The sequence below is a fragment of the Camelus dromedarius genome, chromosome 1 (genome assembly GCF_036321535.1).
Source record: "Camelus dromedarius isolate mCamDro1 chromosome 1, mCamDro1.pat, whole genome shotgun sequence".
Classification (NCBI taxonomy): Eukaryota; Metazoa; Chordata; class Mammalia; order Artiodactyla; family Camelidae; genus Camelus; species Camelus dromedarius.
Genome location: NC_087436.1, coordinates 79,409,847 through 79,433,775, shown reverse-complemented (window position 1 = coordinate 79,433,775; position 23,929 = coordinate 79,409,847). Strand labels below are relative to the sequence as shown.

Here is a 23,929-nt window from a genome sequence, read left to right as displayed (position 1 = left end):
CGTTAGGAAATAAACACATAATTATTAATGCAATGCATCTGTCTTCAATGTGGAGTAAAATATGGCTGCTACCTAACAAAACCCAGAAATATGCAATATTAATTCAATTCAGTAGTCTGATATTTTGCTGACTTTCATTTATAAACCATAGCTTTACATTCTGTGTGTGGAAAACTGTCAAGTCCCGGTCCTCCCACTCCCCTTACGCTTATATCAAATGATCGATCCATCACAGTATGTTTGTATCTATGATAAAGCTGTCAGAACAATGTTAAAAATCTGGGTATTCTTTAAATTAATTTGGGTCCTCAAGTTTCTAAAAGCAAGCAAACACTCAAATAAACCCATTCTCCTCCCTCGACTCCATGGGATGGAACGTCGCCAGAGAGTTCCAGAAGAGACTTTTTCTGAAGCAGGCATTAGTATTCTAGATGTTTCAATGGGTAAAGGGCAGCACCCTGCACTTTGAAAACCACAAACGTGGCATTTCCATTGTGATATTATGTCACTAAGCAATGTTTCTCTTCTGTCAGCAGTGTTCTTTTTTTTTTTTTTTTTTTAGTTTTGCCTAAGTGCCAGGCTCCCTTAGCAGCAGCTGGCCACCAAAAGCCCTCTCCGTGGCCCTCGGCAGAAGTGCCCAGTACCCAGCATTTATGGCATTAAAGTCCTCAGAGGCAGCCTGCGCGCGACTTTGAGAGCCCCTCAGAGCCGCCTCGCCGAGCCCTCCCCACCAGAGGGCGCTCGCGCCCTCCTAGCCCGCCCGTGCCCGCCTCGCCTGCCTCTTCGGTGGCGCGCGCCGCGCCAGTGCGCCGGCGCAGGCCCCGCCTCCTCGCTCGGCCCCGCCCCGCTGCCCGCCGCCCCGCCCCGCCCCCTCGAGCTGGGCTGTGGCGGCGGAAGCATGGAGGGCGAGAGCACGTCGGCGGTGCTGTCTGGCTTTGTGCTCGGCGCGCTTGCCTTTCAGCACCTCAACACCGACTCGGACACGGTGAGCCGAGGGGCGGGGCGGGGCGGGATCCGGCGACGCCTCGGAGGAGGCCGGCGTGCTGGCGCCCTCCCGGCCGCCGTGGCCCTGCTGCCGCTCGCGGGCCCCCCGACGCCGGCCCGCTGCCGTCGGGGCTGTGCCGAGGTGCCCCCCGGCCGCCGAGCCCTCCCCAGGGTTAGCCCTCCCTCTCGCGCCCGGTGTTTATTGCGGGGCCCGATCCGGGTGTCCCACACGCCATCTCCGTCAGCAGTGCCCCCTTTTCTGGTTAAACTTGCTTGTGAAAGGATAGGACGTTCACCCAGCAATTTCCCGCTACCGCGGGAAGGTGGCCGCTTAACTTTGTGCCGCCAGCCACCGGGGTTTTCACGGACAGCTGTTTTTTTCTGCAGAGCCGCTACGATGCACGCTTGTTGGCATGGTAGGCTTGTAAGGGAATGATAGATGATGCAACCAGTGGCTATGGGGGGGGGGGGGGAATCTTAGTAGGTGAGAAGATTAATTTGGTGTATCGGATATCTAAGTTTTCTCTGCGTTGGTATCAGATTTATTAAATTGTAATCGCAGGCTCAGCTAGCTCCTTGTCGGATGCTTTCGGTTATAATTTAAACATCATAAATCCCCAAATATTAGATGTGCAAATGCTTATTTCATACTATGGGCTAGGTTCAAAACCTATGTATGAAGTTAAGCAGTGAAGTAGTTTTAAACTACAGTGCTTGTTTTTTTTAAACGTTCATTTTTATGAAATTAAAAAACACTAAAACCTTGAGCCTGAGAAGTAGTGTCTTAAGAGTAAGTGCTTAATAACTTGCTAATACTGTTTAGAGAATATCGTACTGAACAAAAGCTAGTGACTTCTGCAAAATTTTGTGCCCTTTATTTTATAGTAAAGATCTGTCTTCTCCAATATAGTTTTTTTGGCGCAGTCCTAGTAGATTGGAACGGATATCTTTCATGTATACACCTTTAAATAACTTTGTAGGTTAACAGCTAGCAAAGAGCAAGTATATGACGATTTAAAATGTGTGTGGCTGTGGAAATTATTTTGGAATGTCTTAGTGTAAATATAAGCAGAATGGGTCTGTAAGTCCTCTGTAGCTTAAAGGATTAGTGCTTGCAAAGTACCATAGTGTTAGAGGGGCCTTTGTTTCTTAGATCTTTTTCCTGAAGTCTTTAAAAGGTGGTTTTCTGGATAGTTGCACTTGCTTTGTCTCTTGTCCCAGTTTTTTCTAGAACACAAGAGTGTAGAGTTATGAATTTTTCCCTTTGGATTCCAGTCAAGACTCACCTTATGGAAACATTCCTTTTGTGCTCTTGTTTCACTGGAGTTTTTTTTTTAAAGCATTCTTAACTAATTATAAAGAAGATTAAAAAATTGTCAAGCACATTGGATCTTTAAATGTGCCAAGTAAAATAACTGAATTATCTGAAATTCGAGGAAATCACCACTGTTGTGGCAAGGTGCCAGCGTTTTAAAAAGAATCAGGGCTCACAGCTTTCCTTTTAGAGAGCAGGCTCTGATACTAAATTCCAGATCTTTAATATTTTGCACAATTTTTAATCTAAAAACCCACCCCTGTGTCATTTGGTAGCTCAGAAGCCTCCACTGGCTCCCAGAAGCATGTGCCTGTCATTAACCCAGAGTCTTGGCCAGTCATTCCAGATGATCCATTATTGGCACTGTTCTTATTTACCTATGATTTCCTTACTCACAAATGGGAGGCTTATCTTCTGAGGAGAAGTGCTCTGCTCTTCGGTGCTCAAACTTGTGCTCATTTCTGGCTTTAAGCCTTTCGTGATAGTGCCAAAATTGCAGTGGTATTTACAGTTTCTTCAACTCATGTTAGTTTAACTGGTCAGGTTTGCCAGCTAAACTGGAGTGCACCTGGTCTTTCTTTTGTGTGCCCACCACCCGGTAGCACACACTTGTACACGTTGTAGAATATTTGGGGAATACTGGTTCTTTAAGTCACTGACTGGTAATTCCATCAGCCTATTCCACATACTGTTTCTTATTTTTATCCTCGTAGGAAGGTTTTCTCCTTGGGGAAGTGAAAGGTGAAGCTAAGAACAGTATAACTGATTCCCAGATGGATGATGTTGAAGTTATTTATACAATTGGTGAGTCACTTATTTCTTTGTCTCCTATTTTGATAAGTCTATGCTGAAAAGGATCAGCATAAATTACTTTTTAAGCCGTTAAGAAATAGAATTTCTAAAAGCAAGTTTTAGAAGAATATATTACACTCATTTCTCAGTTAAAATTAAGGCTATGCCCTAGTCTAAAGGAAGGAATAGTTTCGGCCATAGGAAGCAGATTAAGATTACTGTGGGGAAACAAGGATGTAACAGCTCGTGTGTACATTTAAGTGGCAGGAAGACAGTCCAACAGAAGAAGGAACCAGTCAGCAAGACAAAAAAAAAAAAAAGATAAAACAGGTTGGACAGAAACGTAAAATGCTGCAGAAAAGTTGGAAGATGAGAACTGAAAAAACTCAGTGATTAAATAATTGAAAACCGTAGGTAATTTCTGGGGTATAAGGGGAAAAGGCCAGACTACAGAGGGTTTGAGGAGTAGACGGTGAAGCAGCTGCAGCTCCTGGCAGCTGTTTATTCAGAAAAAAATGAGAAAGGGAGCTTTAAAATACATAGGAACTTTTCTTATTATCTAATATATGCACTTTTTTCCTAAGCATATTTTTTTAAACAAAATTGGTGGTATACTTTATAAAAAATTTGCCAACATGACATCCTCATGTCATGACCATTTTCTCATGTTAAATAATCCTTTAAATATTATTTTTTATAACTACACTGTATTCTCTATGGCCTTCCTCTTCTGGCTCTATGTGATTTCTGCAGTCCTTTAAATAAATAAATTATAATAAAAATTATTTCCAAGTTTTCCTTATTGTAGATTATACTACAGGGAACATCCTCGTACACAGATACTTTTCTACATCTATTATAGGTAGATTCCTGGGAATGGTATTACAATGTCAGAGGCTATGAGCATTTTTAAAGTTCTTGATCTGTATTAGCAAATTAGCTTTCCAGAAAGATTCTGTCAGTTTATACTCATGCTATATGTCATCTTTTGTTTACCACTTTAAAAGGTTAAAAATGAAACTACATATGTAACATAAATGTATATACAAATTTGTATACTTGTGCGTATAAATGAATGTATGTATGAAGTAAATATGTAAAGTAAATTTAAGCTCGTTCTCATTACAGTCGCCTCTGTGGCAACGGCTGTTGGTTTTATAAGTTTTTTTTACTCATTAGCAATACATAACACACAAGTATAATTAATTGTATGTATATTTTTATTTTTACAAATGGGATCATACCATATACATGGGTAAATAACTCCAAGAAATCATTAGTGCAGAAATGTATGAATGCATATGGTTTGCAGTTCTTTCAGATGACTTCTTAGTCCTATTGTGTGGATGTACCATAACGCACTTAACCAGCTATGAGTGACTTCCTGTGTTTTTTTGGTTAATACAAAACGATGTAACAACAAACATTTTATAGTGTGTACATCTTTGTGCCTGTGAGTATATCTGAAAGTCAGATTTCTAGAGGTAGACTGTTGCCTTCTGGAAAAGTCATGCCGTCTTAGATTCCTCCACAAAACGTGAAAGTGCTTGGGTCGCCATACTCTTACCGCCACTAGGTATTATCAACTCGTAATCTTTGCTAATTTGGTAAATGAAAAACATTTTAATTTGCATTTCTTTTTTGAAGTATAATTGACTTACAGTGTTATGTTAGCTTCAAGTATACACCATAGTGATTCAGTACTTTTGTCAGTAATACTCAATTTCAAGTTATAAAATACTGGCTATGCTCCCTGTGCTGTATGACACATCTTTATAGTTTATCTTATGTATAGTAGTTTGTACCTTTTAATCCCTTATCCCCTGCTAATTTGCACTTCTTAATTGCGAATGAGCTTGTTAATGTGTTTGACTTCTGGGGAGTCCTTTTTATTTGAAAAGGACAGGCCTGTTCATGCTTTTATTATGTTTCTACTGGGCTATTTTGCTTTTTCTTGCTGATTTGTAATATCATATCATAACTTAAGGAGATGGCCTTTCGCCATGTGTTACACATGTTTATACTGTTTGTAATTTTATTTTGTTAGTGTTGTTTTTCTTTCTGCTCACACAGGAGCTTTAAAAGCAAGCCCTTCGGGAATTTTTTTCCCCTAATTGTAATTGGCATGCCGCCCAAAGTATCTAACGTATTTTAAGAGTTTAATTAAGCATCTACTTATTGAGCAACTCCACTGTGCTGGGAGCAGTGCTAAGCTTTAAGGTATTGGGCAAGTCCTGTAGGAACTTTATTTGCCTAAATTATTTTGAAAAGTTCAGTTACTTTAAAACATGACTAAAAGATAAAATTCAAGATCCACAAATTACTGCTTTGCTCTAGTTAATGAGATTTTCATCATTTTTATACTTTGTCTTATCTACACAGATGCGTTTGGCCAGTTATTAGTTAGACTTTCTGTTCAGTGTTTTTTCAGACAGGGATTTATCTCAGGGCAACATATATTTGCTAGAAGAAGAATGCCTAAAGAGGATGATCACTTTTCCTGTTTTTTTAATGGACTAAATTACTCTTAATAATTAATAACTTGATATACATATCAAGCTATTGAAACAGTGACTTCATATAGTTCTCTCCTTAAAGATGGACTTTGCAGGTACAGAGATGCAGAGATGTCTACAGCCTTCAGATGTTTACTTGAAGAGATCTTCAGCAGCAGTTTGACATTGGGTTTCCTTGTCTATACAGAGATTCACAAACTCTACATAATCAAACTGATGTCTTTGATTTATATGGCCAACAAGATTTTGAGTAGTCTGGCTTGGATCTCCCCAAGGAAGAGACCCACAATAGGACACGTCACAGGAACTGTTTGAAATAGGTGATTCCAGTTACAGTGATCCAGTAAATGCTGTCTGATAAAATTTGATTCCTGACACAAGGGACACGTGAAAGTGGGATGCCTAGAAGACCTTGTGTTGTCCTGATGAGTGTCTGTGTGATCAGGTGTGAGTGTCTCCTTTCACTGTTCCCTGTGGAATCTTGAGAGAGCTGAAATGGTAGAGGACACACTGTATTCCTCTTGATACTCCTTACATGATTTGTAATGATGTCTCATGTGATAGAGTTTAGTGTTTTCACAGCATCTGCAGCTACCTGAATTTACGTGTATTTAGATATATGTAGTATTTCTATTGACAGACTAAAACTCAGCTCTTAAAAGATGTTGAATTTTTTTTTCAGTCTGCAGTTAACATTGACAAATCCTTTATGAAACAACTACTTGGGATAACAAAAGGATAATCTCTTTAGCAGCTGTTTTTATCAGTTTGGTAAAATTAGCATAACCATTTCAGAACTCAATGAAAATACAGCAGCTGTGAATTTATCTTTTGTGTGGCTTTATTAAACCTGTTTAGAAGGAATATGGCATTTTAGGCACGGGTGAGGCTCTGGGTTTGGATTTTGGCTCCACCATTGGCTTGGGTGAGCCACTTAATCTCCCTGCCTGTTACCTCACCTTTAAAACGGAAGGAATAGTAACATCTGTCTCATAGGTTTGTTGTTAAATGAGATAATGGTAAAGTACTTTCTGGCATGAAGTGCTCAATATATGCTATTCAAATGATGATTAATGTAATCATAACTAAAAATTCTTTTTTTCTAGATATTCAGAAATACATTCCATGCTATCAGCTTTTTAGGTGAGTAGTAAGAGCAAATAAATGATCTTTTGTCAAAATTATTCTCTGCAAGTGAATTTTTAAAACTAACAGAGTATCTTAGCTACCAGTTATACATGGTGGTATGGATTAAAATTAAGACTTGTTAGAAATACCTGAAAATGCACTTGTTCGTTTCAACCCTGTCTAATAGTTCTTTCTCTGTATTTATATGCTTGCTTTAGCTGGTCTCCACTGCCTCTCCCAGGTACCAGTTTACCTTGAGGATTGCTTTTCCTTCACACACCCAGTCGCCTCATTGCATATTATAAACTCAGTGACGTGTTCTCATACATCAACAGCAGCCCTTTTTTCTACCCTTTTATTCCAGTTTATTTTATCATCTGTTTTCTCACTTATATTTTTTAATGTTATCTTTTGTTTATTACCTGGTTAGTTTCTTTATCTAACCTGCTTCCTATTGCTTTTCTAGGGTGAGAACTTGCACTCTTAGTCGTACAGATAGTAGTGGTAGTACTCTTAGCCCTGATAGGCTGTGATATTGTTAAAAACTTTTTATTGAGGAATATGCACAGAAAAGTGCACAAATAAATGAACTTTCATAAAGCAAACAAGTGTAACCATAAACAACACGGTGCAATAGCTTTATGTGGGATAGCTTTATGATGCATATAAATCGTACATGAAAAGTCAGCATCGCTGTCTCACAGTCACACCATATGTACTCGTCTCTGAGGCTGTGTCAGAGTTGCAGTGGAGCATGTGGTTAACGTGAGAAGCATGAGTGGTAGGGAGGACAGAAATAAAGGCTTGGTGTGGCCTTAACCTGCTGTAGCAGAAGGGGGCACAGCTCCTGAACATCAATGAGTATAAAAAAAATTTGTGTTTGTTGAATGAGGGATTCTTGGTGGAGACCCATAAAAAGGACTTCCTTAAGGGACTCTGGGCCTACAAAGATTAGGAGGGAGAGTGAAAAAAAGAGTGATTCAGTATCTTCTGGCAACTACTTTAAATAATGAGACCAGCTTAACAGAGTCTTAGAGCTGAGGAAGCCATCTGATCCAGTGATGAGACGCCCATGCCTCGACCTTTTAGTTTTACAAACCTGGGGTTTGGGGGAAGAACTGGAGAGCAGTAGGGCAGACCTGGAAGAATCGGGGTTCTTTGAGTTCTAATCCAGCAGCATACCAGGCTGTTTCTTCCTTGTTTTAAATCATACAAGTGACCATATTAAAAACAGTCTTCTGATACCATACTTGTTCGAGCCTGAGCTGGATAAGCTTTAATCCCAGTTTTATGTTCTAATACAGAGGGTGGCAGAGTCTAGCCCCATGGCCTGTTTTTATATGCCCTTTATTTATGAATAGTTAATATATTTTTAATATAATTTGAAAAAAGAACAATGGAGGAATATGTAGCAGAGACTATGTTCAGCAAAGCCTAAAATATTTACTATCTGGCCCTTTACAGAAAAAGTTTGTCAACCCTGCTGTAATACATTGTTTCTCAAAGTTTTCCACTGAAATACACTGATTCCTTTACCTCAGAAATCTGGGGGAAGGACCTGGAAAACAGCCCACTGAAGTCACTTCAAAAAAAAAGTATGCAGTTCAACATGAATTCTGCTGCACCACACAGTGTATCTATTTCTACATAAAAATGCCCCCCTTCCCAGAAACTTCACATAAAATCAGTGCTTGCACAGAAGATGTACACTGTTGTCCTATTGTTCCTTTGTTTATCATTGTATTATCTAATTATTTTATTTTGGTGGGAATGGGGGAAGTAATTAGGTTTATTTATTTTTAGAGGAGGTGCTAGGGATTGAACCCAGGACCTCTTGCATGCTAAGCATGCCCTCTCGCTTGAGCTATATCCTCCCCCTCTATTGTTTCTTATATACCCTGATGTATTTATTGCCTTATGCCCCAGTTTGAGAATCTCAGAAGTGGACCGTCCTAGAGAAATATAGGAATAACCTCTTTTTAGATTTTTCATGTTGGAATAAATAGATAAAATGGAGGGATCTGTTCGATGAGCTGAGTTACCTCCCCTATGGTAGGTGGAACATTTTATTTTGTCTGTTTTGTAAGTTAATATATTACCTGTTAGGATATATTTTTTCAGTTTTATGTAACTGAATTTTTTCAGTGTACAGATTAGAATTACCAGTAAAAGCCTATTACAGTGAATGTTATTTGTCATGGATTCTGCCTAACATATTTCATCATAGAAAAGAACAGTGTTGATCCTGATGAATGTTAAAAGGAGGAAAATACTATTTGCAATTCCTGGAGGGAAAAGAAAGCTGGAAGTAAATGCTTTAGAATCTTTTAAAACTATTTTCCCTTTCTCCCTACATCTTTCCCATCTCCCTACATCCAGCTACAGAACAAAGATCACTATAACTAAACCAATAACCTATCCCCCTCCTTACCCCCAAACAAAAACAACCAACTCCCAAATCACTTCTCTTAATTTAAGTATAGCTTTTGGAATTAGCAATGAATAAATTGTCTTTTTGTTACTGTCCTTCATTACTCATATTACCCATTCTTTTGTATGTATCATTATTGTAAAAAAAAAAAAGTTTTGTTAAGTAAATTGTTAACTAGCTATGTGAACTCACAAGTATCTGTATTTAATGGATAGTTTGTTTTGTTTTAGGTTTTAAAAAATGTGATGTCCAAACTTACCCCTTGAAGTTTCTCTACTCCTTTTCCTCTTTCATTGCTTGTGGACCTCATATTTCTACCACTTTAAGTCTGTTAATTTGAGAACTTTCTCTCCTGTTTATTTTAGAACTTCACCTCACAGGCAAGTAGGTATGTGGATTTTGGTTAGGTAGTTACTTTAGGAGTTACTAAACTTGAAAGTGCTAATAAAACCGTTCATATTTTTAGCTTATTTACAATGCCTTTAATTTTGGCTTTTACAGCTTTTACAATTCTTCTGGTGAAGTAAATGAGCAAGCACTGAAGAAAATATTATCAGGTGTCAAAAAGGTATTCCCTGATTTACCTTTTTTCTTTTTTAGTATTATATGTATTATTTTCAGCTTCTAAAAATGTGTAATACTTTGACAGAACTTGTAAGCAGCATTTATTTGCACAATGTCATATGTAAAGCAGGTGAGGAAAGGTTTGTTCTTTCTGGAATTTCAGAAGGGTTGCTCGGAAAGCAAAGCTAGTCATGAAAAGTCTTCCTCTTGTTCTCATCCTTCCCTTGACTGTTATGGTTACATCGATCTCCTCTTCTCCATTCCCACCCTACCCCTTCCCAGGACCACTTGCTGTAGGACTTCATCGACTGCTGGTATTTTGCATAGCTACAGTTACTATTTCTTACAGTGCAGGGATGACGTCCTATACAGCACCTAATTTGAATCCTCCACAGCATACTTAGTGTTCAGTTAAAACTTGTTGAATGATCATTTTCCAGATACAAAGTTTTCTCTGGGTCCTTTTGTCCTTGTAAAACTTTTTGATCTCCCAGTTGAGAATAAAATTAGATTCAGTAAAAGAAGTTTCTTTCAAAAAACATCCTTTGTTGAAATTGCTTGGGTTTTTCCCCCGATTATATTTGGGCATTTAAAAATGTACCTGTAATATACAATGGAATATTACTCAGCCTTAAAAAAGAATGAAATATTGCCATTTGCAGAAACAAGTTATGAACCTAGAGATTATCACACTAAGTGAAGTCACAGAAAGACAATGTCATATGATATCACTTACATGTAGAAACTAAAGAATGAGACAAATTAACTTATTTATAAAACAGAAGCAGACTCACAGACATAGAAAACAAATTTATGGTTACCAAAGGGGGAAGATAGGGGGAGGGATAAATTAGGATTTTGGGATTAACAGACACACTACTATATGTAAAATAGATAAATAACAAGGGCCTACTATAGAGCACAGGGAACTATATTCAGTATTTTATAATAACCTATAATGGAAAATAATCTGAAATGGAATATATTTGTATAACTGAATCACTTTGCTGTACACCTGAAATGAACACAACATTGTAAACCAGCTATTAAAAAATAAAAAACACATGCACACAAAATAAATGAAAATAAACATGTGCCTGTAAAACTGTTTTAGTTTTAGAAGAGAAGTACCTTTAATTTCCTCAGTTTAAATATGCAAATATGAAAAGTTGCTGAAACTGTCAGATATCTTTAAACAAAGTGGTGGTTTTTCTCTTTGTTACAATTACTACTGAGTTTTCAGGAAATGAGATTTATTTTTCCAGTTTAAAAAAAAAGGTTTAGTAATACTAACAGCACATTTGTTTGGCATGTTATAGTTTACAAAACCCCTTCATATGATCTTACTCAGCCTTGAAACCAGCTCTGTGGGGTAGGTGGTGACACTCCCATGTAAATTTCAGTTAAAAGATACTGGGTTCCGTTTACTTACGTAGCAGACCAGTATCCATAGAGGAAGTTAACTTGTTTCATTGACATTTTCTTCATTTAAATTTTGATTAAAGATTAAGATTTTTTGATGAGTTTATTTTATTTTATATATGTATTTATTTTATTGAACTATAATCAGTTTACAATGTTGTGCCAGTTTCTGGTGTACAGCACACTGCTTCAGTCATATAGGAACATACATATGTTCTTTTTCATATTCTTTTTCACCGTAAGTTACTACAAGATACTGAATGTTGTTCCCTGTGCTATACAGTATGAACTTGTTGTTTATCTTAGATTAAGATTTTAAGATAGCAAATGCCATGAAAGAAACTAGAGGAAGTTAAGAATTTTTTTCCCTCTAATCTATATTGAATAAAGTTGGAAAATATGTTTTATAAAAATAAAATGGAAAATAGTTTAACCACACATTAGTTTGTACACTTTTCAAGAGGTAAAATACATTCTTAAGTGTATGCTTTGTTTATATAGGCCCCAAATCTTGCTAAATATTAAGAAAGCCATTTTTAAGGTTGTCAGTTTTCTGATTGCTTAATCATGACAGTAAGACACGTAATAATTTGTAACCCTTAAGGCATACGCCTGATTTTTTTTTGTATTTTCTTTCAGGATGTAGTTGGTTGGTACAAATTCCGACGTCATTCAGACCAGATCATGACATTTAGAGAGAGACTGCTTCACAAAAACTTACAGCAGCATCTTTCAAGCCGGGAACTTGTTTTTCTGTTATTAACACCGAGTATAATAACAGAAAGCTGCTCTACTCATCGGCTGGAGCATGCCTTATATAAACCTCAGAAAGGGTAAATGGGGCCAGTCACTGGCCGTCTCCAGCTAACAGAAAAACACAGTCAATACTTTTATTGTACTTTTTGCAGCTTATCAACTATTTTCCTATATTATTACATTAGATCACAATAACCCCTTTCAGTCTGCCTTACCATCAATTCTTTATATATGGGAAAATGAAGGTCAGATAAGGAAGCTAGAAGCCCAATAGGGAGTGATGACTTGTGTTTCTGGCACTCGGGATTTGCTATTATTTACCATAAGATGGAAAAAATATGTATGTTTTAGATACTGGTTGCTAAGGAGTATAATGTAGGACTGGACCCTACGTACTTGAGCAGCTTTTCTGTTCCCTCTGCCAGGAAGCAGGGTCGTTCTTGATGGTCCATTAAGACGAGCTGCTAGGTTCTATAACGCACAGGTTATTTAGCAACATTTCATGAGGTATGAGAATGAAGTTAAAAGTAGCAGTGAAGAGTAATTTTACCATTCATGGAAGAAGGGATGAATCTCAACAATACTGCCTTATTTTTCCATGTGCTAATCAGTTAAAATAGCCATTAAAGTACGTCTTCACACAGCTATCTTACACTGTGCACATTTCACTACTTTTGAAAGCCGTTTGCCTCAAGTCAGTCGATTTTGTCTTGAATAAGTAGTAAGGAATGGGTTTTTTTGTTTTTTTTTTTAATCTTGTAGGGAAAAGGTAGTCTATAGTAATAAGTAGATGCTAATCTTTCACTTTATTTTAAATTTACTTCTTAACAGTTTATTTCTTCAGACTTTTTCATAGGATACCTTTAGTGGTGGCCAATCTGGGCATGTCTGAACAACTGGGTTATAAAACTGTGTCTGGTTCCTGTATGTCCACTGGTTTTAGTCGAGCAGTAAAAACACACAGGTGAGACTCCCCAACCAAACTTACCTCCTGTTCATTTTTTGAAGATACCTTTTTTATTACATAAGGGAATAAAAATGAAAGGAAAACGGACTCATGACCACATTCCTCAAGTAAAGCAGACTGTTTTTACTTTCTCTGCATTTCCTTCTAGCACCTGTCCATTGATGAGACACCAAAGAGACAGGTGTAGCTGTATGCCTGCATAGTCTAACGTGTTCATTCTAAGAATGAGGAGCTAGCCTCAGAATAACACTTTTCTAAGGCAGCAGTTCAGATTAAAGGCAAGAAATTAGACTGGATATTAAATAAAGATAAAAAATGAGGCTTTCACCCACAATCACTCACACTGTGGGCTGCTGAGCTATAGCTTTTCTGTGGGCAATAAGGGAATAATTAATGTCAGAAGTAACAACGCTGGTAATACAGGATACCTACTAGAGTGCAAACTTCGAGAATAATGAACTAGATTTTATTTATTTTTGTGTTCCCACAGGGCTTCATATGTCTTAACAGAAATTAACTACCACATTGCACTGATTCTAAGATGCAGTTTTACATTTATCTCAAACTGGGATTTTTACAAAACACACCTTAGCATTTTCTTTTTTCTTCATGGTCTATAAAATAATGTTGTCTCTTTCAATCAATGATGACTTAAATTCAGTAAAATAAATTGATGGGTCTCATTGCCAAGAAAGAACACTGCTCCCCTCCCTGCCCTTCGGTCTTTATCTGTTTTCACTTAACCTCTTTTTTGAGTCCTGGGAATAGTGCTTAGGAGGCTAAAAAGTTTGCTAAAGTTGAAGATAGATTACGTTTTCTGGTTGGTTTTGCTGTATACAAGTAGGTTGACAAAATTATTCCTACAAAGCCAGTGAAAAGAATCTTCTATTATTGCTCAACTACAAATAAATTTTTCGTTGTATCATTAAAATAAGTTCTGTATGTTTGCCTGAGAAAATGGTAATTTTTTTACAGCTCTGAATTTTTTAAAGAAGATGGATCTTTAAAAGAGGTACATAAGATAAATGAAATGTATGCTTCTTTACAAGAGGAATTAAAGGTAAGTTAACAAACATTTAAAGACCACTTACAGAGTTCATATTAAATTGATCATTAAAACTTTTTAGGGATAAACTGACAGTTGATTAGACATAGATTTTTGTATTAGTTTAGCTTCAGTAACAAAGACCTCCATCTCAGTGGCCTACAAAAGCAAAAGTTTAGTCTCATTCACATTATATCGTTGCTGCAGGTCTGCTCCTGTTCTAAATGTCATCTTCATTCTAGGATCCAGCCCTTATGTGGGACATGCTCTTCTTATGACAGAGGGAAAAGAGCAGGAAAGCTGGTGAAAATTCACAACAGCTCTTAGAACTTCTGCTCAGAGCTGGCATGTCACTTCGTCACATTTCGTTGGCCAGAAGATGTCATGGCAATAGGCAAGGATATGTAACCCTTTTACAGGACAAAAAGGGAAGCAAATATTTGGGAACATAACAGTATACCACCGTACTAAGTTCTGTCTTGTGTCTGTTGAGAAGGTCCTTTGAGAAGTAGACATCAAGATAGGATTAGACATGCAAGAAGTTTATTAAGTCTGCAGAGACTAAAGGGAAAGGATCAGGAGCAGCAGGGAGACTTGCAGTGCAAGTCTGACACCTGAGAAAGGAGACAGGGAAGGGAGGACGACTGGGTAGGAAGAGCTTTAGACCACAAGGTCAGAAAAATTTCATCCAGGCTGATGGAGTCTTTGAGCAAAGGTGTCCTACAGGAATGGACTTGTACTAATGCCCGCACTGTGCGCAGTCATGGGCTGAGAGCAGCCTAGGGGAAGCACGACCTAAGCACAGACACAGTAGTGGACCCAAAAGGATGGCAGCTGGAGCTGTCAGTCAACTCTGCCTCCTCCAAATGGAGGTCTGAGTAGTATGTTCCTTGGCCACTATACTCATCAATATAGCATACCAAGAGAAATGGGATTAATACATTCTACACATTGATAATGTTGTACAGTATTTTCTAATGAGAATGATAGTACAGGAGTTTTAGAAACTAGAGAAACATCCCAAATCCTACCATTGTAACTGAAGTGTTTTCACTTTGCCATATTTTCCAGTTTTCCCTGATGTGTATGTGCTTTTACACTGTTGGCAGTGATAAGGACATTGAAATTTGTGTCATGATTTTTATTTGATGTATCATAAAACATTTTTCATGTTGCTGTATTTTAGTTGTTTTAAATAGCAGTACATTTCTTAGAGCAGTGTATTAGAACTCTTAGGTTAAAGGTACCAGCTTGGGCTAAATTAGGGAATATAGAGGTATGTGAGAGGAACTGGAGGCAGAACGCCACCGAGCTCCACGAAGGAACTGGAACCTGGAGCTTGAATGCCGTCAGAACTTTCTCTCCCTTTGTATCTTCATGTTGGTTTCCTTACAGTATCTACACATCTTGCTGTTTGTTCATCCACTGGCTGACCAGGGAACAGCCACCCTGCAGCTCCTGCATTTAGATCTATTCAACAGATTAGGATTTGTCAGTCGGCTATGTGATATATCTGCTTGGGTCAGCTGGGGTGAAGGCTGGTGTAGGGGTTGCCGATGAACTCTTATGGCAGGTGAACAAGTCCGTGAGAAACAGGCTGAGCAGACATGCCAAAAAGTATTCACTAAAACTGGCTCTAACAACCTATCAACACTAATCAGAAATAGTCACTTTTGATTTGATACTATTCTAAGAAACATCATCTTATACAAATTTTTGTTACTTATTTAAGCTGTATTCCCAAGATGACATCACTGAGTCAGAGCTATTAGTACTTAAAAACTGATGACACTTAACGCCATTCTGCTTTTCAAAAGTAGTTTCTTTTAGAATCTTCAGTAGTTTCCTTTTGTAATAGTGAGTCACTTTTCTTTTTTATGTATTGTCAGTTTGTTAATGTTAAATGTTTGCAGTAACTATGCATCTCAAAATAGTACAGTATTTTTTGTTTCAAAGAAAGGTTAAGTATTTTTACTTTTCAGTAGTTTCCTTTTGTAATAGTGAAAGTCACTTTTCTTTTTTATGTATTGTCAGTTTGTTAATGTTAAATGTTTGCAGTAACTATGCATCTCAAAATAGTACAGTATTTTTTGTTTCAAAGAAAGGTAAGTATTTTTATTTTTTAATTTCTGGGTATTATCTAGGAAATAACTTGAATGATAAATCTTTGTATAAATGAGAAGTTAATACATTTGGAAAGCATTTATAACCTATAAAGTACCATACAAATGCTTGTTGAGTTCCTCCAGAAAATAGCAAAATAAAATTTTTATAAAGCAAAATATTTGATATTTTATACCATAAGGGACTTTGTATTATTTGTGAACCTAGGCTGTAGTACACAACTTGGAACTTTATCTAAGTCCTTAAATTATTTTATTTTGCAGAGTATATGTGAAAAAGTAGAACACAGTGAGAGAGCAGTAGAGAAACTACTAAAGGATGTAAACAGATTAAAAGGAGAAATTAAAAAAAGAAAACAAGCACAGATTCAAGCAACACGTAAGTAAAACTTCACACATCACTACTCTGTGCTTTAAAGAAAAATTCTCTGATTGGAATTATGAATGAGCTGGCTGTACTGATGAATGTGTCTACTTTAGGGTTAAAAATAACTTTAATACTCTTAAATCGCACTGAACGAAGAACATGGTACTACTTTAGTTACACTATCTTGATATTAAACAATACAACTTTAATTTTTTCTTAGGATGTTGTGGCACATAAATTTGGGATTAAATATATCTTAATTTAGATAATTTGATATAATTCTTTAAGGTCTTTTTTACTTTACTAATAGATAACTATAAAAGCTTTGTAGTACAATACTGTTTTTGTTTGTTTGTTTAGGAGAGAATGTCCAGAAAGACCCTCAGGAGAACATTTTTCTTTGTCAAGCTTTACGGACCTTTTTTCCAGATTGTGACTTTCTTCATTCATGTGTTATCTCCTTGAAAGACAGGCATATTTCTAAAAGCAGTTGTAATACCACCCATCATCTCAGTGAGGTAGACAACCTGACCCTAATGGTGGAATACACTGACATTCCTGAAGCTAGTCCAGCTGGCAGCGCACTGCAAATGACTAAGCGTAAAGTTTTAGATACAGATGACAGATGGCAATTCAAGAAGTTACGGCTGTTAGAGATACAGAACAAACCATGGAAAGCAGACACTGACAGCAGTAACCAAGAAAAAGCATCCGCAGTGAGCAGCCCGGAAACAGATGAAGAGATTGAGAAAATGAAGGGTTCTGGTGAATACTCACAGTCTCCTACCTTTTGATTCTTTTAAACCAAGTTGGAGATTTTTGATCAGCTGAAGGGTAATGCCAGACATTTCTATTGTTTGCACTATGTTCAGCTCTTTGCAGTAACACATAGATAAGTTCTGGTGCATTTATTTTATAAAGTACTTTAAATTGAGTGAATCCAGAATTTGAATTCAGAATAAGCCTAGTAATGCAGTGTGTTTGGGATCTGCAGTTGGTCAATTAGGTGAAAAGGCCAGTTAAGTGGGACTCAAATGATATGTACACATACATATGGCATCTATCAGAGGTTTCATTTTAACATACAGCCAAAGTATACATTGATTTCTCAAACTTTTACTGTAGGGCCAGGGACTTTTCTAAGAATGCATTGGAGTTCCTATGAAAATCACACCCATTACTTAACCTTTACAATTCCCAGTTTTAGTTTCTTTAAAGAAAACTTGCAAAGCAACCTAAGGATAAAATGCTACTAGTTCTTTTTTCATTTCTCATTCCCAATCTTAATTGTCCTAACCATACCTAATTTGACAGCTTTTTTTTTAATCTAGTTATCTTTATCAAATCTTCTCACTTACTTAGTTTTCATTGCAACAGTAACTTTCTAATGCTCATGCTTATCGCTACAAAAATGCAGCTAACATAGGTCTGGGAACAAAATAGCTGACTCTTGGCAATGTAGAATTCAGTAGGTTAGGAAAGTCATGGGCTTGAGTGTAATTTTTAAGGAGGATGTAAGGCCCCAGTTTAATCCAGTGAGTTGGTTAAGTGGAGGTTGATAAAAAGAGCTTTGACTGTGTTTTTTGTCTTTGTCTTTTCCATAACAGAATTTCCCATGAAGCAGACACATCACATGCAGGCTTCATGTGGTACTCAGTGGGTGCAATGCTGAACCCACATGTTGACCACGGCTCTGCCATCAGTTACTGCCTAAGTAGTAAAGCATATTCATAGCTAGTATCAAAAACTCTTTTATCTATATGTCAACATGCATTGGTTACCATGGGGTGCTTCTGAAGCCCACATAATACCAGGGACAATTTGTGCAAATAATGAGTTTCTATTGAGATTGTTTCACTGGTTACGTAAGAAGCACACGGCAGGAGAGGAAATAGGGTTCAGTCTGAGCTCTAATTTAAAAATAATTGATATCCCAACTTTTAGGGTATTCAATGAAAAGGAGGAAAAGAATCCTTGTAGGACACTTTTTCTCCATTACTCTCCACCTTTTGGCAGTTAGTTTGCATCACTGGATAAGAAGATGATGTAGCAGATTGCCTATGGACTGGCTTATTTATAGGAAACTAGCAGCTTCAGGACACACTAGTCCAGGAATGAATGTTAGGTCCTGTGACAGCACCACTGTGCATCTCCATGTAACATCTCTACAGAGGAAAGACAAGTCTTAGCCAGCGTACTTACTTGCTCGTTAGAAAATCTTCCTTAGCAATTTTAAGTTCACATCCTGTCATGTGGGATTTGTACATTATATAAACATTTCACTCTCCTACACTCCCATCCCCACAGTCCTATTTACAAGGCAGAATCTGAGCCCAAAGTAAAATTCCAGTACAAGTCATCCCTTTCATGTTTAACATCTCAGTATCAGTGGTAGTTGTATGAGCTATTTGAGGACTAGATATAAGTGAAAATCCCACGGTACCGATTTTTTTATTCATATGTATGCAAACTGTAATGAGTAGTAACATTTTAAATAATCTGATTCACTTAATGAACATTCTCATGGAGAGGAAGCTTCTCTCTTGAAACACTTTTTCCTCATAAAATTTCAAATTATTAAGAATTAAAAAGTTAATACTTAAGATTTAGCCTATTAGTTTTCTACTCAAAGGTTATTAAAACTTATAGTTTGAGTCAGTATTACTACCACACATTTATTGTAAAATAAGTTTATTGATGGTAACTTTATGTAATTTACTCCCTGTATCTGATGTTACAAATTTTAGGGTCTTTGAGATATGCAGGATCCTTGTATGTAACTGGCATAAACCCTGTAAAGAGATAATGAAAGTTCTTTACTATGACAAAAATGAATCTGTTACTGAATATTTAGGTAAAACAATATGAAAATGCCGGGGGTGGGGGGAAGATAATGAAAGTTCTTCACAAAAGATAATGAGCAAAATTCTGGTTGGCATAATTCATGTTTTCAGATGCTCTTACCCATTATTTGAGCTCTTTTAATTGCTTTTGTGATTTCTTTTTGTTTCTTCCCACAAAGACCTATAAAAGAATATGATTTCTTATTCATAAAAAATGCCAGTATTCAAAATGCATAACAACTAAGTCAAGGAAGAACTGGAAAGCCAGGTTTGTGGGCCATACGGTCTCTGTCACTGTCACTCAGTTCTGCAGTTGTAGCTTAGACACTATGGAAGGTAAGCTATTTACAGAAACAAGTGGCAGATCTGATTTGGCCTCTATGCAGTAGACTCCTGGCTTAAGTAATAGTCTAGAGATGATTATAGGGTACTCTGAAACAGCAAGCAGTTTTTTTAAGCCCAAGTTTTCTACATGTTGTCAGCCTATAGTTAACTGAGTATAAGAGGACACGCAAAATAATAACCCTTTTGGCCTAAGAGGCTTTTTCAAAGTACTCATAGTATGTGGCCTAATAGTAATTTACAGCACTATTTTTGCCAGTTTTCTTAAATAACAGAAGCAGATTTATAAAATTCTTATCTACTTTTAAGTTGCTATAATAGAAAACAAAATACCTGTTATGTGCCTTCCATAAATGCATCCAGTAAATGGAGAAATAAACTGGGATAAAAGCTGTTTTCAGTTTTATTTGGAAAGGAAAAAAAATTATATTAATATACTTGTTATTCAATCTTGATTGTGTAAGTTTCAAAATACCTTATGCCACCTTCAAGTTATGTAAAGGTTTATTAATAAATTTCAGACAAACTTCAAAAATATGAATAGAAACAATGAATTGTGTTCATTCTATTAGTAGGTCATTTTTAAAATAATTACTAAAGTTAACACTTCTTATCCAGTGTGTCAAAAAAGTCTATCCAGCAGGTTAATGCGCATATTCTTTCAGTGCTAACACTGTTTTCTTGACTTTCCCACAGGCAGCTTTTCTAGAACACTGCTGCTTATAACAAGGTACAACACATTTCCTGTCATGACAGGCTGTCACATAATATCAGACTGCAGTGAGGTCTTCAAGAGGTACAGGTACATCAGGCCATTTGCTGTTATTTGTGTTTTATTAATTTAAATTCTTAAGCACTTTCTAGGTACCAGGCACTGTTCTGGGCACTATGCATAATCCTAGTATGTTGCATTTTTAAATTTCTTGGGTTTTCTCCCACTAAGGCAGCTATCACTTTATACCACTGTCAGTATACGTAACTGGCACCATTCTCTCCCCTAAATTTGCCACTTTTAATTTGCTGAATACTGGACAACACATAAAATTATATTCGAAACAGTGATACACAGATCAACTTCACCAGAGGAGCTTTTTCCAAACTTCTCAGTTCCATCTGAGGATCACTGCCATAGTGAGCTATTGTTAAGACATTTGGGGCAGAGAGAAGAGAGAGATGCTGAACTGCACTAACAGGAAATGAGGGAGAGCCAAGGAGCTCTTATTTGAATAAAACAGATACCTTTTTACGTAGAAGTATAACCCGATCTGAAATTACAAAGTTGCTAAAAGTCACTACTACACAAAGCCTGTTATAAAACTGACTTCCTTTTCTATTTTTAATAAAGAAGCAAAATCCCAAAATCAAGTATCATAGTGAAGTAAAACCAGATCTCACCTGTACATTCTTATAATCTACACGTTTTCCACACAAGATACATTTTTTCAGAGGCTCCTTGTAAGGATTTTCCATTGGAACAGGCTAGAATAAAGGGAAAAAAAATCTGATAATATAGTTTGTGGTAATTTTGAATCAAAGACACTTAAATCTTAGGTTACTACATTTGAATCTCTCCAAGGGATGAGCTGTACCTCTCCTACTGTGAAAAAGGGTAACAACAGCTTGGCTTGTAAAACAAAAATTGAGTATTCCTGAAAAAGATTCACCATTTTAAAGGGTTCACTGTACTCATACATATTTTGTACACGTATTTTGTTTTAGTTTGGCTAAGGAGGGATTAAGTCATGGAGAAGAATTCTGAGATAAAAGACAATCTCTGGGAAAAAATAGGTTTATGGGAGGAAAAAACATTAAAATCTTTGATAAGTGATTCTTTCCTCGAATGCTTTGCCCAGATTGTAGGTGACTAAAAATCCTTACCTTAGATTTAAACTAAGAAAAACTTACAGCACAGCAGATATATACAATTCTTAAAATAGTACAATCCCTAAATCCATCCCCATATTTCTCTAGATGTTTTATTACTATTTTTATATTATAAAAAGACAACACCCCCATGGCTTACTGTAATACTGTCAGGTTCTTTGACTACAATTTTATGGCTCCAGACCGTTTTATAAGTTTGTGTCAGCCTTTTTGGTTTTTCTGTGTTTGCTACTGCCTCTCAGGCTTCTGTCACAGGCCTCCCTCCTATAATCAGTATAGGTGTCTCCAGTCTAGAGATTCTTAATCTAGAAATGGCTTTGAAGTCCTTGAACTCCCTTGAAGTCCAGCCCCCTTGAATTGCCTTTGAAATCCTCAAACCCCTTGACTTTTGTAGTATGGAAAATTTCAAATAAATGGAACAGTGTGCCTTTTTCTGAGAGAACCTGTAGCTTTCATTAGAGTCTCAGTGGGACTCTAGTAATTTCCTTTTCTCTCTTGGCTATGATGTGAATTAGATAATCAAGATGGATGCTCAGAGTGCTAGAGGAGTTTTTTTCCTCCAACTTCTCAAATTTTCTTAATCCAGTTTACATTCAGCTCACATGTAATGTGTGACTGTTCCTTCTCTACACTGTGCTAAGTGCTTTGTATGGTCTGATTAGTGACAAGTTATCTTTGCATGTAGCAAGAAAACCTGTACTGCCCAAGTACTAATACTTGAAATCCATAAAAATACATCTATGGTTTAGAAGAAACTGCATTTAATGTCCTGGTATAAAATTTTAATTTTGATCCCTCACTTACTAAGGCTACCCCGCCCTCTGCCCAAAGTGATGAATAGGACAAAGATAGAATTAAATTTGAAATGGGAAAAGTGCCAAGGTACAGGTATACTGTACAATTCCTTTGTTGGATTTTCTTCAAATAATGCTTCCACCAAAACTACCTTTTTTAATTCCCAAAGCACATATCCAGAAAGAAAAATGTGGTGTTACAGAAGCCACGCTCTGGCTAGGAATCTAGGAGTTCTCTTATTTCAAAGCTCTCTTAAGTGACTACTCATCAACAAATTACAATTTTCAAACTCAGACTAATGATTATCATCTTAATTGGTTTCGTCCCTCAGCTGAACTCTATTCAGATAGCTAAGACATAAGAATTTGGTCATATTTCCAAATGCCTTATTAAAAGGAAGAAAAAAAAAGTTCTTACCAGGTCCTCATTGCTGGTTACCTGTTTATACTGTGAACAACTTCTCCAGAGAACTGCAATTAAACAGAAGCAGCAACAAACCAATTTTTTGTTAGCTGAGCAGCTAAAGAAAGATTTTGTTTCTATGGAGGCAAGATGAATTAAGGGACACGATATAGTGGGGGGCTTGGGATAAATTAGGAGTTTGGGATTAACATATACACACTCCTATATATAAAATAAACAATATGGTCCTACTGTATAGCATAGGGAACTATATTTGATATCTTATAATAACCTATAATGAAAAAGAATCTAAAAAAAAAAGGTATATATATACCTGAATCACTCTGCTGTACACCTGAAACTAAACCAACATTGTAAATCAACTATACTTCAATTAAAAAAGGACACTATAAAAGAAAGTTTTTATACTTATTGTACTAAGAAGGTTAAATAAAGGTTAAAAACCTTTAGATTTGAGGCAGAGTAACAGGATAAATGTACTTTCTGTAGCTTTGGGGAAAGGCCATATATATCCCCACCCATACAACTTTTCACCTGCTCTTCCTGAAATTTATTTTACCTTCTCTCCATGGATAGAGACAGACTTTAACGCAAACTGAAAGGCATTGTCAAACCAAAAGAAAAATGAAAAAAGACTCCCTACAGAGAGTAGGTATTGACAGAGAGGCACAAAGTAGATAAAAGTGCAGAAATGATATTCCAGGGTCCATGTCACAATTTCGCCCTGATCTGGGACGACTGGATGACTGAAGAACGCTCCTTCCTTACCAAGTATATCCGAAGATCTTAGGCAAGTCCTTGCCTCTTTTTGAGAATCACTCCATCAGTCTCTTCATACTTTTTTTTTTAAGTGTACCGGACGACATCTCATGCCCCCGTCAGCTTTAAAATACTAGTCACAGGCCATTACAGATTCCCACTTACCCTAAAGAAATGTAACTGCCTAGACCCTGGCGTCCTTTAGCTAACAGTGACGACTCCATCGACCTAATTAGGGTTAAGCCAACGGCTGCAACGCTACAAAGGCGCCTAGGATACGGAGACTTTACCTGCTTGGATCCTGGAATCTCTAATGCAGACAGCAGCCGTTACGAAGTGCGTCAACCTTTTCCTCCCTAGCCCACTACAAAGAGCTACCAAAGAGGCCATGGTTCCTTGCTCCTCCTCTTCCTTTCCTTTTTCCAAATCGTCCTGATAAGTCCCTTCCGGTGTTCTTCCCCTGCTGGCCCGAG

The 23,929-nt window shown here is 37.1% G+C and overlaps 2 protein-coding genes across 6 annotated transcripts; one reads left to right on the top strand and one right to left on the bottom strand.

Annotated features, from left to right (window-relative positions):
* The first annotated feature begins 881 nt into the window (after window positions 1–881).
* Window positions 882–20,130, top strand: ABRAXAS1 (abraxas 1, BRCA1 A complex subunit). 4 transcript variants are annotated; one of them, XM_064485959.1, is made up of 10 exons: window positions 882–985; window positions 3,013–3,103; window positions 6,714–6,750; window positions 9,668–9,734; window positions 11,792–11,985; window positions 12,753–12,872; window positions 13,851–13,935; window positions 16,308–16,422; window positions 16,771–17,175; window positions 18,018–20,130. In XM_064485959.1, exons 1-10 carry the CDS (start codon window positions 899–901, stop codon window positions 18,080–18,082), a joined length of 1,266 nt encoding a protein of 421 aa, XP_064342029.1. In that variant the 5' UTR covers window positions 882–898; the 3' UTR covers window positions 18,083–20,130. The 4 variants fall into 4 exon arrangements, with proteins under 4 accessions (XP_064342029.1, XP_064342033.1, XP_031288997.2 ...); XM_064485963.1 differs by having other exon boundaries at window positions 16,771–17,244; XM_064485966.1 differs by lacking the exon at window positions 882–985 and adding an exon at window positions 1,199–1,400.
* Window positions 19,085–23,929, bottom strand: MRPS18C (mitochondrial ribosomal protein S18C). Of its 2 annotated transcripts, XM_010983689.3 has the most exons (6): window positions 23,747–23,928; window positions 22,692–22,744; window positions 20,991–21,074; window positions 19,929–19,986; window positions 19,375–19,434; window positions 19,085–19,202 (listed from the first exon to the last, which is right to left on the bottom strand). In XM_010983689.3, the coding sequence occupies exons 1-6, from the start codon at window positions 23,844–23,846 to the stop codon at window positions 19,126–19,128; spliced, it is 432 nt and encodes a 143-aa protein (XP_010981991.1). In that variant the 5' UTR covers window positions 23,847–23,928; the 3' UTR covers window positions 19,085–19,125. The 2 variants fall into 2 exon arrangements, with proteins under 2 accessions (XP_010981991.1, XP_010981999.1); XM_010983697.3 differs by lacking the exon at window positions 19,929–19,986 and having other exon boundaries at window positions 19,085–19,434; window positions 23,747–23,929.

What these genes read in the sequence shown, in the direction of transcription:
- ABRAXAS1 (XM_064485959.1), top strand. Translation starts at nt 899, where the DNA reads ATGGAGGGCGAGAGCACGTCGGCGGTGCTGTCTGGCTTTGTGCTCGGC. An exon ending in CGAGCAGTAAAAACACACAG is followed by an intron (nt 12,873 to 13,850) that starts GTGAGACTCCCC and finishes ATTTTTTTACAG; the next exon opens with CTCTGAATTTTTTAAAGAAG. An exon ending in CTTTACAAGAGGAATTAAAG is followed by an intron (nt 13,936 to 16,307) that starts GTAAGTTAACAA and finishes TTTATTTTGCAG; the next exon opens with AGTATATGTGAAAAAGTAGA.
- MRPS18C (XM_010983689.3), bottom strand. Translation starts at nt 23,846, where the DNA reads ATGGCCTCTTTGGTAGCTCTTTGTAGTGGGCTAGGGAGGAAAAGGTTG. An exon ending in TAACCAGCAATGAGGACCTG is followed by an intron (nt 21,075 to 22,691) that starts GTAAGAACTTTT and finishes CCTTTATTCTAG; the next exon opens with CCTGTTCCAATGGAAAATCC. An exon ending in TTATGGAAGGCACATAACAG is followed by an intron (nt 19,435 to 19,928) that starts GTATTTTGTTTT and finishes ATTCTTTTATAG; the next exon opens with GTCTTTGTGGGAAGAAACAA.